The sequence below is a fragment of the Tetrao urogallus genome (assembly GCF_951394365.1).
Source record: "Tetrao urogallus genome assembly, chromosome: 6".
In the NCBI taxonomy this organism is placed as follows: domain Eukaryota; kingdom Metazoa; phylum Chordata; class Aves; order Galliformes; family Phasianidae; genus Tetrao; species Tetrao urogallus.
Genome location: NC_136819.1, coordinates 3,464,160 through 3,477,472, shown reverse-complemented (window position 1 = coordinate 3,477,472; position 13,313 = coordinate 3,464,160). Strand labels below are relative to the sequence as shown.

Genomic DNA, 13,313 nt, shown 5'->3' with positions numbered 1-13,313 from the left:
AAGATCTTGTACAGATTTGCATCTATAAGGAATTCACAAAAAAGAAAAATAGAACTGAAAGATAAAGACACAGCAATTATTCCATCAACATTTATGCAATATTATCTGTGGTACTGGCACGCAGCATAATGATAGCAATGTAATTAACTATTTGAAGGAGAAAATAGAGCTCAGTAAGGAAAATAAACGCAGGGAAATTCAAGAAAATGAAAGAAGGCAGGTCTATAGCTGGAATGATTAAGATTTAGCCTTGGTAGAAATTCAGGGTGCTTCCCATGCAATGGCTGGTACCTCACACAGAAACAACCTGTGTCTGCCATCCAGCTGCAATGGAAAAGGGCTCCCAATCCACCTGGCATTCCATAGTCTCAGAAGAGGAAAAAGGATCCAGAGCCATCAATGGCTCCATCAGGTTGCCATCTCCTGCATCCCGGAGCTGCCCAGGATGAAAACAGCAATGTTCTGATGCAAAATTTGAAAGTAAGGAAGCTGAAACATTAGTATATCAAGAAGCTTATGGTGTAAATAGTTTTTTATGACCAGTAGCCTGAGTGAAAAACCCTTAACTTGGCCTATCACCTCACCTTAAGCATTAGTACAAAAGGAGGAAGAAAACCAGGAACAGATGTCAGCCCCTGGCTGGAAAAACAGGATTTAAAAATTAGAAAACGCACATATGTACTGATTTCTAAATGCTTCATAAAGGATATCCCCTTGCACATCGTTGCTCTCATTCCCAGCAGACCTTTATGCTCCTCATTCATTCCTAGCTTCTACACTTCAGTACAACACTTCAGTATGCACAAATTTAACAACTTCATTCATTTAATTCTCAGTGTGCTATTACTTTCCTGGGCATATGACTCAGTTTTCCCTCTATTTTCAAATGTACCTTACGGTAATTGTGTACTTCTGGCAATGCTGGCCACAACACCCACAAATGTTTTTGTGCTTGTAATAGTATACTATTTTCTGCTTCTATTCTTGTCCAGTGCTAGAAAGAAAGGGAGCTAGGAAACATGCCCTGGCCTGCAGAAACAAAACAGAGCACACCAGAAACAAACAAACAAACAAACACCCTCATTCTGTAATATGTAAATGGACACCCAGCATGGCACTGCAGTATGTTGAACGCTGATGGTACCAAAAAGAGACCCGGATATGCAAAGTGTCTGCACCTAAAGCGGCACGTTCAAGTCTGCCAAGTCAAACAGACCAGAGTAAATCCCAAACACTACTGCCCTTCTGACAGATACAGATGTTCCTCTCCAGCAAAAATCAGAGCCAAGCTTCTTGTAGGCTCTTTCACCTAGGAGCCATGGGAAGTTTCTCATGAAGCAAGACCTCCACTCCCTGTTTTTACAGTGATAGATGTGGAAATTTCATGAGTTTATCATGAAATACCACTAGTTGTATCAAATCCAGTACTATACATTTAACTTTCACCTCCGTGTTATGCACATTAGTTCTCAGAGGAAGAAAATGAAGATTGATTAATGTAAAACGTTTGAAAGTTTCTGAAGCTCTTATGCAATACTACAACAGACTTCACATGCAACACAGAAACAAGGGAAGAGCCTAACGTGAGCTGATGACAGCAAGATGTTTCTGAATGCAGAACGTGTACCTTGTCCTTATTTTCAGACCAAGCATGAAGGCTTAATACTTTTTACAACACAAAGTGTACAAAGAGCCTTAACATCTTGCATTGTTTCCTACACATAGTTCTTTCCAAAATGGCCTGGAATACTACATAAAACAATATATATAAACCATGTACAACAGATTCTCAATCATTATAAGTGGGATCAGAGGACATCAGAAGGAAGGTTGAGGGAACAGGGCTTGTTTAGCTTGGAAAAGAGAAGGCTCTGGGGAGACCTCATTGTGGCCTTCCAGTACTTGAAGGGAGCATAAGAACAGGAGAAGGAACAGCTGTTTATGAGGGTAGATAGTGATAGGACAAGGGGGAATGGTCTTAGCCTGAGACAGGGGAGGCTTAGGTTAGATATTAGGAGGAAGTTTTTCACATAGAGGGTGGTGACACACTGGAGCAGGTTGCCCACGGAGGCTGTGGATGCCCCATCCCTGGAGGCATTCAAGGGCAGGCTGGATGTGGCTCTGGACAGCCCACCACCCCGTGGCAGTAGGGGTGAAATTAGATGATCTTTAAGGTCCTTTTCAACCCAGTCCATTCTATTGACATTTGTGCTCCAGCGTGGATCTGGGCCTGGATCTCCTAGATAAACCCTCCAGCTTGTCCTAACTGGGACAGGCTGCCCAGTGGGGTGGTGGGGTCACTCTCCCTGGAGGTATTCAGCTAATGTGTAGATGTAGCACTGAGGGATGTGGTTAGTGGGCATGGTAGGGATGGGTTGGGGTTGGACTTGGTGATCTTTTCCAACCTTTATGATTCCATGAGCTGATCCAAATGTAATGCCTCGTTATTATCTTTTTTTTTAAACATTGGCCCACAAAGTCAGAGGCAGTTACGGGCAGTATGTCAGTAGAGGCTGGCAGTGGGCAGCAGACGTGGGCAGTACAGCAGCAGAGCTTGAACCTTCCCACCGATATCCCATTACTTTTTGTTGCAGTCTGACACGGTGGCATCTGACATGGAAGTGCATATGAAGCAAAGGTGTGGCATTCAATTCCTCCGCACGAAAAAACTGGCAGCCACTGACATTCATCAATGCTGAGCATTTATGGTGACCAGACAGTGGATGTGAGCACAGGGAGCTGGCAGTGCATTTCAGCAGTGGTGACAGTAGGTTACCTTCGCTGGTGGAGATTTTTACAAGCGTGGCATGAAGGCTCTTGTTCACTGCTGGTGAAAACGCACAGCTAAAGGTGGTGACTGTGTTGACAGAACAGAGTTTTATAGCTGAGAACTTGCTCTGCCAAATCATGTTGTGCTCTCTGTAACTGTTATAATTTCCATGGAAATAAATAAGCAGTATTACTTTTGGAGCCATCTACGTACGTAAAAATCATCCTAATTAAAGCAAAAATATAAGATATTCTAGATACATACTGCCTTCTACTAATCAAAATAACCATTCTCATACAGCTACAGTATATGAGTAATGGATGGAAACCTAAAATTTGTGACAAGGCAAACAGAAGAAGTTTATTTCTCTGAGCTGTATAAAACCCTGTAAAAGCTATGATCTGTTTCCAATACTCAAGAGAGAAGTGCTTACTACTACATACTCCATCAAAAGAAGCAAAGATCTAAGAACCAGAAGAAACTGCCATACAGCTTTCACTTTTATATTTTATTATATTATAAACTATGCATTATAAACTTGACAAATTTGATACTTTCTTGCCAGCTATTAAGTTTCACTGTACTGTTCTAAAACGGTAAACACCAGGGTTTCTGTTCAGAAACCAAAGCAACAACACAGAGCTCAAAGCAGAACAGAGCTATGTGAAGAGCAGCAGATAGCTTATATAACCAACCTAAGCTTTTAACTTGGTGCACTCCGATTTTACTTACATTTTGTAAAACTGCAACATTTTCTTCACAGCCAGAGTTCAGAAAAAAGAATCAAGAGTTTCTCAAAAAGGAGGAGAATACCAGAAATTTTATTTCTGCGTATCCTCAGACTTGTAAAGATATTTTTCTTCTTCCTCTCCTGGGATGGGCTAAAACCCTTGTGACCCTACATGCATGCCTCACTGATAGCAATACACAGACGGCAAGCACAATAACAGAACAGTTAAAAAAAGAAAAAGAAAAAAGAAGGAAGGAGCACAGCGTGAAGTTCCAAGGAGGGAACAAATGCCTCCCCTACAGAGGAAAAAATTGTGTTTTAAATTCGTACACAATTAGAAGAAACCCAGGAAGGTGAGAGCAAATGCTCTGAGAGCTAAACATTCCAGGCACACTTGGCCACATTTCTCCTACAGCAGCCCATGGAGTGAGGCTGGTGTCTGCTCCAGCTGACCGCAGCCCTTCCAAGCACCATGAGGGTCAGGGCCTGGAGATACCCATTTGTCACTACAGCAACATTCAGCTTGTAAACACATGCTGACCATAAGGCAAAGCTCACCCATTAAAGCTAGGGAAGACCGAGCAGCAGGCACTGAAATTCCCCCTATTGCATTTCTCAGGTCAATGCTGGACAAGTCTTACTTGAAAATATACAGCTATATTTAACCACTGCGATGCCTGTCCAAAAATCTCAGAGCAGGAATTTGCAGGGGGAAGAAATGCTTGTGATGCTTCTGATCCTTCCCACAGATCCTCAGCTCAGACTGGGGGGCATGCTGAGATGTGAACACATGAGTTTTAGCAAATGAACTAGAATTTCCTGCACTGCTCACTTTAAAAGCAGGGGCTCCTCCAGGCTGACCAGCTCCTATTCTTTGGCTTTGTGTGTCCAGAACATTTCGTTTTCAGAATATAAGTAATAAGTCAAATACTAAAAAAGCAGTTTCCTTACAAAGTGAACAAACTGAAAACAAGCACTTTTTGTCTTGACAAAGTCCTTGTCCTTGCAGAAAAGACTTCACGTTTGCAAGCAGAAAAACGGAGCAGCGTTGTTTTATCAGTACAGCTTGATGCCTGCATCAGAAAGGAACGGCTCCCGAAAAAACCTCTGGTCAAGACACACACATCAAAAGAAACCTTTCCTCTTTGTTACTTGATAACATACATTCTTGTATAAACACAAAGTGATCACTCTTAGAAAGAATAAAAACCTAACCACAAACCAACACGGAAACCACAGTTACTTCCGACCCTGTTTATGAGGGGAAAGTGTGGGGTTGGTTTAGCCTATATGCATACTGCTTTCTTCAAACTCTTGCCTCGGGCATCCCACAACTTCCCCAGGCTTGGCACGAACAGATGAGGGCCTCCTTCCCCCACCTACAGATCCTCCTGCTCCTCTCCCTCTGGCACTGACAGCTTTGCCACTGCTCCACTCCTTCGGCAGCAAGGGTAACATGCTATCACTCCACCAACTTTCACACCTAACATTTTATCTAAAGCGATGAAAAAATCTTTCACAAAACAAAATGACATTGATCCTTGAAAAATCAACTTTTTTCCTTCATCAGTCTTTTCTCCAACATTTTTTCTTAAATATGTACTGCTGTATCTCTTCCTACTGTCACATTCAGTGTTTCTCAGTTTTGCATGCGAGATGGAAAACACACCCTGCACCCCTCCTATATGACAAATGGCTGCTACTTGCTTTATCTCTCCTTCCAGCCCCATCCTTGGCTAAGTGTCAGCTGTCGCCTGTGTCTGCCAACGCACCGCTTCACTTCCAAGCATCTCCTCTCTGCTTTGTCTCCAAGTCCATGTTTTAATATTTAACTTTCTTTACTCAGCTCCCTCCCCAGTCACTTCTTTTGCGGCTGATGCAAATCTTTTTCCTTCACCTTGTTCGTCCCAGATCTCCCATCATTCAAAATGTCTCCTCCTTTCCTTTTTTCTGATAGCATCTCATCTGCACTCTTACTCTGTATGTTACAATTCATCTATTGTATTTACCAGATAACACAACTACCTCTCTCTCTCCCTCTCCTTTATTTCAGTGCTATGCAAAAAGGATGCATCAAAATACAGAACCTTGTATATTGTCCCAATTCTGCAGGACGTCAAATGCTGTGCTCAAATATCATTCCAAAACAAGAGGCAAAATAAATTGTTAGAAAGAAAAACATCCCTGTTCTTCTGTAACCACACATCAGCAGAGAGAAAGCCCCACTTGTACTTATCAATCTCAGCCTTTTATCAGAAGTGGGTAGGAGAGGAAACCAGCTTTGTTTTACTCTCCTTCGCCCAGTTCTCAAGAACCATGCCAATGTTTTCTTATACTTCATTCCAAAAACCAGAAAACAATTGTGCTGATCATCTCCATATTTTCCTGGCCTGAGAACCTACACTTTGTACTACTACATCCTCTATTAACCACAGAGTTTCTGCATGCCAGATGGAACCAATCATCACAGTTACAAGCTTTTGTTTAGAAAAGCATTTACAGTACAAAAATATGAAGCTTTGAGAGAAAACAGTTCTTATGTAGAGGAAATACGTAAAATTGCCTGTAAGAGGTTATACATATATATATATATATATATATATATATACACGTATTTTTTTTTTTAAGCTGATTCTTATATGGAGACAAAGGAGATAGAGATACTTCCAACCACAGAAAAACCCAAAGGAGATGAGAATAGGGTCTGGGTTCTCACACAGCTATCCTTGTCATGTCATACCTGGCACCGAGACTAGGCTGACAGGTATTGATGGTCCCAAATGGTTCTGCACCAAACTTAATTTGACAAGTGTTCAGTTTGGGCAAATCCACATGATGATTTGCCCAGCATTCTGTAGAGATGGAAACAGCAATGGAAAGAGACCTGCTCTGGCTCAGTGTTCAGCTCTCTAAGGTTTGGCAAGCTTTACTGGCTTAGGACCACTCCACATGGAAGCAAATCCACCCAGTTTCACATGGTCCTAGTGGGCTGGCGAGACACAGAGTCACTTCAGCTTTCCAAGCAGATGCATCTTCAGTGCTCAGCTTGCAAGCCCTGGTGAGCCCACCAGCAAAGCTTCATTTACGGTGCCTTTATTTATTTACCTCTTTATTTCATCTACTCATATGTGATGTCCAGCTTACAGATATCACAACATGGGAAAGATTTTGAGAAGGTTTCATTTGAAAGAGTAAGACTAAACATCACTCGGCCCAACTGAGTATTAGACATGAGACAGCTCTGTCCTGTATATAAGAAGTTCCAGACACAAACACAGCTCGCACAGTGAGGGCTGGCTGCTCAGGCAGGTGAGCTATATTAAGAGGTAACTATATATAAATGAAAAGGATGAAGATTGCCATATCTAATAAATAAGCAACACATTCATTTTCTCTAGAATGCAAGACCTGGGAAAGAGTTGTCTCCTTATACATTGCTAGCAACTGCATTAAGGACAACCTCCAAGAAAATACTTGTGTTCTCAGAATAGTAGAATGGAACCCTAGAAGGGTTTTGATTGGAAGAGGCCTTAAACATTATCCACTTCCAACCCTTCTGCTTTATTCTTTATTGTAAGTGTGCATGGCCAACATGCACACTCCTATCAAAGCAAGCCATGAGCATGTTCTCTTGTGACACAAGCCACCCAGGATGCCTTGCTACAACCAACACGCTTGGCAACACGAGCAGGGTGCCACAGAAGGGGCAGCCCTACTCTCCTCCTGAATAAGGGACCAGAATAAAACCAGGGCCTTGGAGGAGGAAGAGCAGAGAAAACTTCCTTACTCCTGACACAGCATGCGCCCTCTGCATGCCTCTATGGCCAGAGCTGACCTTTGGAAGCAACAGGAGATAAAGCCAAACATTGCGCCTTCATTGAGGACCTGAAGCAACTTTTGGCTACAGTATTAAGGAATTTCAGATAAGCTCCCATCCTCAATGAAATTCAGTTCTTATGATGCATTTGTGGAACATTAAATGATAGTAATTGTGAAAATTTCCTCAATTATTTGTACTGCAGACAGCTGCTGTGGCTACAGCAAGAATAGCAACCAATCTCTTCATAGCAGTAAAAGCAGCAGTGATAAATCCTTCAGATGACTTTCTTCTTAAGGAGTGCTGGCTATGTGGATTTGAGCGAGACTGATAACTTACAAGAAAAAAAAAAGCCCATAGAACACAGTGTTGTTCCTGTCTTCAGATGACAAGCTCCCACCAAACCTTTAACGTATTTTGCTTGGGCTGGGAAGAGGGGACAGTCGGGAAAGAGGCCATAAAAAATAGCTTCACATGCAAAAATAAGACTCAAGAAATCCAAAGTGAGAATTACAATGCAAAAGGGGGATTTTTTAGAATATGAGCTGTAAAATGAGTTTTTTCCTTGAGATATAGAAGGAAATAACCTTCTTTAAAACAACAAATTTTAAGCCCTCGTCTCCCAAGACACATTTTAAGAATCAGTTTCTTACTACTTTCTTTCTCACGAAAGCTCTGCCTATAAGTGTAGCTTCACCAGTATTCACAGCAGATATGCTCTTGAGGTACCATCTGCTTTTACCTTTTTTGTACTAACCTCTGGTTCTTTGATTTTAAGTATTACGTACAAGCAAGAGACAAAACTACTCCTTTTACAAACTAAAACATTTCGATCAGAAACAAGTTACATAAACAATTCCCATATTTTGCAACTGGAATTTTCGTTTCTTTTAGTACATTCTGCTAATTTACTCTATTCATTTCCAAAGGACATAGGAACACAGCAGAGTTTAAAATAAATCTTTATTTCTGCTTTTAAAATACTCCTGTCTATACAGAAGAATAAACCTTCCTCTAACTATTTGGCATTTCAAAAATATAAAATAAAATAGCAATAAATGTGATAAATGATAAGGCCCAATTTAATTTTTATGGAGTGCAATGGAGAAAGACCTGCAGTGTTTCTGTTCTTCATATTATACCTGAGCTCTCAGTACTGCGAAAAACAGCTAACACGGGTATTAAAATCTCAGATACTGAAATCACACAAACACACACAATACTCAGCCACATCCACTCCAACAACACGCCACGTTACACTTACCATTTGAGATCTGTTTTTTGGGCAGCCATTGATGTCTTCAATCTTTTCATTTGCTGGAAAGCATAGACAAAAAATAAGGCCAAAACTGTACCCAAGGACATGATACCAATTATTTACAGAGCATGTGCTGCTAGCTAAATAAAGGGCTTTCAAGGTTGTTGCAGTCCAATCAAAGTGACCGTGTGAACACCGAGACCATCAGAAAGAAAAGAAAAGCAGCTGAAGTTTTCTTGTGGGTCGTGCCTCCAGAGACAGCTGGAGCCAGAAAACAACTGGTCTGACAACCTCCTGTGCTCCGACGGGCAGCTCCTTTCAACTACAGAAAGACTTAATCTCAGAAACTGAATCACTGCTGGGTGGAAAAGTGTGTACATTCTGTTTGTGTGTGCCAATTGATATGCTTTGTAAAGTGAATATAGATTTTAAAACCAGATGGGAAACCCTGGGAAATCTATTTTGCTTTTTTAAGCTCAACCTACAAGACTTCAGTCTTTTTTTATCCACGGCTCACCTGTAACATAACTTGCAGAAAGATACGGTTAAGTCTCAAGAGGAAGAAAGTTCTAAAGGTGCTTAAACCTTCTGGATTACATCACCGAAACACAGAACCACTAAGGTTGGAAAAGACTTCCAACAATTCAATCCTACCATCCACCTACCACCGATATTTCCGCACTAAACCACATCCCTAAACATCTCTTGAACGCCTCCAGGGACAGTGACTCCACCTTCTCCTTGTTTTGGAGGAGAAATGTTTCCTAACACCCAACCTGAACCTCCCCTGGTGCAACTGTAGGCCATTTTCTCTAGCCCAATTGCAAATGTTGGCTTTTCCTGACCCATCTGATGAATTGAACAGAGTTGCCTCCCATCAATTTGTTTATTATCATTATACATATTTTCTACCTAACGCATTCTCAGGACATCAGAGAGAACTCCATCGAATTTTACATCTTTCTTCAGCTAGAGATACCAATTTTGGCACAGTATTCCAATAGTTGTCATTAAAAAACAAAGAACTAAGAAAACTACTTTATTCTTACAATAATACATTAAGAATTGATGCTAATCTGAAAAGATTGCAGATGAGCCTATTGTGCTGACCCCCAGAGTAGTCTGTCAGCCTCCACATGCAATAAGGACGTGTTTGTTTCTAGAACTGAGATCTCAGATTTGGCCATATGGGAACAGAAGCGTTCACTTTGGATCCCATTTATAAATTTCATGCCTCCATTTTTAATATTTACTGCCTCTTGGTTTTGTGTCATGGTCTTTATTAACTGCAGTTATAATTATTATGAAAAATAGGTAAGTTTGATAAGATCATATTCATATGAATTTGCATTTAAATTTGCACTGTTCATAATTATTACTTGAGAATAATGAAGTTTTGCATGAGTTTCTCTCTTCTTTAGAGAGATATCCCTAATAACCCTGATCAGTCTCTTTATCTTTCTTGATGAATAGCAGCTTCTTTCCTATTCCTCTAGAGCTTCCAAAATTGTACATGATGGATTTAAAACCAATGTTAGCAAATCATAAAGCTTATTATCTGTTTCCTTTTAAACTTCTGTATGCAAAATATGCAGATTCATCCATGCGAGTCTTCTTTCCAAGATTCTGCTGCAATACAGCATTTGAATTTTTCCTTTTTACTTTTTTTCCCACTTAAAACAAATACTTACTCAATACTTTGTGAATGTTGCTACACATCCACAGGCTAGGAGTACGTGCTTGGTTCTAGAGCTGAACCAAAGGTAAACCCCACCTATAAGCAAACAAATACACTGTTCCACAGCACAGGAGCATTACTGGCAAATGAAGGTGTGAAACGCCTCAACGTTTTCCGACAGAAAAAAAAATCTGCATTCCACATACATGATAGCTTTAGGATGTTACCTCTTTATCCCCTTTGTTTTTCACAGCGTGGTTAAAACATTACTGTTTTCACTTAGGAATGATTCACTTTGTCCGTGTACCTTCCACTCACTGTACAAGATGCACTGAGCCATCCCTGTACTCCTGTGATCAACTAATTTGTAGTTTCTCCTTTGCTTCATTCATTTTGTTCCTATCAGCTTCATTCATCTTCTTGCACTTGACATTTTCTTAAGTAACTGCTTTTGCTTCCTCTCAAAACCTCCTTCAAACCAAAGCAATTTCCTCATATGTGAACTTGCAGGTTTCTGTGCACCAGCTGACAACTCTCCATCCATTCTGCATTATCTTATGTGAAGTGCATTCCTTTTACCTATGCCGTCAGCCTTCTCTCCACAGGTGACAAAGCAGGTGACCAGAAACAGTTTGTAGGAACCAGAAGATGAACCACAACTGGAATTTCTGCCCCAGTCAACCTGCTCCACCAGGTGCTATGTCCGCCTCCCCCCAGGAAGTCATCTGCCCTGCAGGTTTATCTAAGACCTTTTCTCCTTCTCCACTCCCACCTCACCTTGGTTTGTCCCTTCCTTAGATTAAAGCAATTACTGCTTCTTCCCTACAGGTGCAAGCGCTATGAAAAGCAGTGTAATAGAGAGCAAGCAGCAAGGCTGGCAGTGGGGCAAGCTGGCAGCTGGCCTGAACTCCAACTCCAACCTCTTTGTTTATATTAAGCAGGGCAAAAAGTCACAGATTCGTACAAGGCTGGATTCATACAAGGCATCAAAGCAGCCTGTGGGCATATTTGGCATTTTGCAGGAATCTGTCTAATTCATCAGGAAATCACTTTGATGCTCCCATTCCTTGGCAGGAAGCTAGAGTCCATCTCTGAGCCTCCCACATAGCTCCAAGGAACACTGCTGGCAGCAAGTAGGAGGTTATTTGCCTTTCTTGCAGAGAAGGTCGGAGAGATACCAGTGAATGAGGCTCCCTAAATAGCACAGTGTGCTGTGCTCGTGGGCAGTCTGAAGCCTAAGTCACTGAGTGCTGGGGGATCTTGGAAGAGCATCAAACTTCACAGCTGCAAAAGCACAGCTTGCTGGCTGAGATCGATAGGCAGCTCTCACAGCTCCTGTTGCTCACTGCCATGCAGAAACAGCACATCAGCTAGCAGCAGCTGGAAGTCACAGGCAATCACAAAGGCTTGAAATTGTATCTCAGCCTTCAGCAAGATGTAAATTCATAACCACAGGCATGTAAAATGTTGGGGGATTTGTCCCAAACTGACTGCAAGCCTGCAGAACAACCCCAGTGCCTCTTCTTTCCCTCCCGATCCCTTTCGTGGGCATTTCCTTCCAGCAGACTTTATTGCATGTTTGGTTAAAAGGGGTTCCAGATTGCTGTTCTCTGCTATGTTTGTGCAGGTGCTATGAAAGCTGGCCTACAACGAGCTCCAGGTTTGCCTCAACAACCACAAGCCATGCATCCTCAACAACACTCCGTATGGGCATTGCTTTGGCAAGGTTTGACATGACTGTGAGCCATACAAAATAGCTGTCAGGACCTCCACGTTGTTTACACCACGACTGTGAAAACACGTACAACAAGAACACAAGGAGTACACCTTGTTCCCAGTACCAGACTGGAGGCTTCATAACTCTTCCCACCTCTTCCTTGGCACACAGCTTTCACAAAACCAGAGCAATCCAATTATGTCAATACAGTGAAACGGGTTCAGCTGCTTTTATTTTCAGACTTTTCTCATTTATACACAGATTGAGGGTTTGTGCTAAGCCAGAAGAAACCAGCTGTAATCTATAATAAACACAGTAATGAGTGACACTGGGCTTTCACTAACAGGTCTGAATCAAAGCATGAAAAATAATTGGTTTTATGCGTTTTTGAAAATAGGCATATTATGAAACTATAAGCCAGCAGTCTATGAAAAAAAAAAAAAAAGTGAAAAGGAATCTGTGCCATTAAACGTAGCAAAGAATTATTTAAATTTATCGGCCAGTCAGCTGCCAGGTTCCCATTTATATATATATACAGAGATGCTTTGCTGGTGGAAGAAAAAGTCTTCAGAAAGTGATACTCCAAGTGCACGAAAAAATAAGGTGAGAAGAAATCAAAAGAGTTTCATTAAGCATTACAGAGAACAAAACTGGGTTAAACCATCCATACAAAAGTAGTCTGTGCTCTTCACAACAATGCAGTAAGTGTTTTGTTAGCAACTAATCAGCATTATTCAGCATTTCAGGCATAGGCTTGGACATGGCATTACTTTTTCTTGAATGCATGAATGAATGTTCTGCAGTCTAATTCCTACATTTGCATACGAATTTTGACCTGATTGGTTACTCAGATATTAGTAAAGGAACCTTTGTGTAATGTCTGCCATGAACTATGATAAAATTGTCACTAGTGTGTACCAAACAACCAGCACAACATAGAGGTACACATTTTACTTCTCACTGCAACTACTTTTACTTAGCTGATTTAACAATAACTCCATGCCTGCATTCCTCTTTGTAAAGGCACAGCTTTTCTATCTGATCTGACTTGGATTATGTCTGATCAGTTAAAATATCCCACGATTACAACATCATAGGCATCAGCAGGAAAAATCCTACCAGTCTGGGTTAGTTTTAGTACATCCTTACTACTCTGAGTTTTGGAACTGACATTTCAAGGTTCGATATCTGCAGTGTAAATCTCAGCTGAGAGCACAAGAAAAAAATATCTCATTAGTATCTGAACCCAAATCAACTCTGATGACTTTGGATAACCTCCACACACGCCACTCAGGTGGCAAAAAGGAGTGAGTATCTTCATGGATGGTTTTACACAGAAAGGG

The 13,313-nt window shown here is 41.2% G+C and overlaps 1 protein-coding gene across 2 annotated transcripts in view; it reads right to left on the bottom strand.

Moving 5' to 3' along the window:
- Window positions 1-13,313, bottom strand: part of NAV2 (neuron navigator 2) — a gene marked incomplete at both ends in the record, with an annotated part of 305,316 nt that overhangs the window by 130,213 nt on the left and 161,790 nt on the right. For both annotated transcript variants that reach the window (XM_079537585.1, XM_079537584.1), the window contains one exon: window positions 8,582-8,634. In XM_079537585.1, coding sequence (XP_079393711.1) covers window positions 8,582-8,634 — 53 coding nt within the window. The remainder of the gene's footprint in view (window positions 1-8,581; window positions 8,635-13,313) is intronic.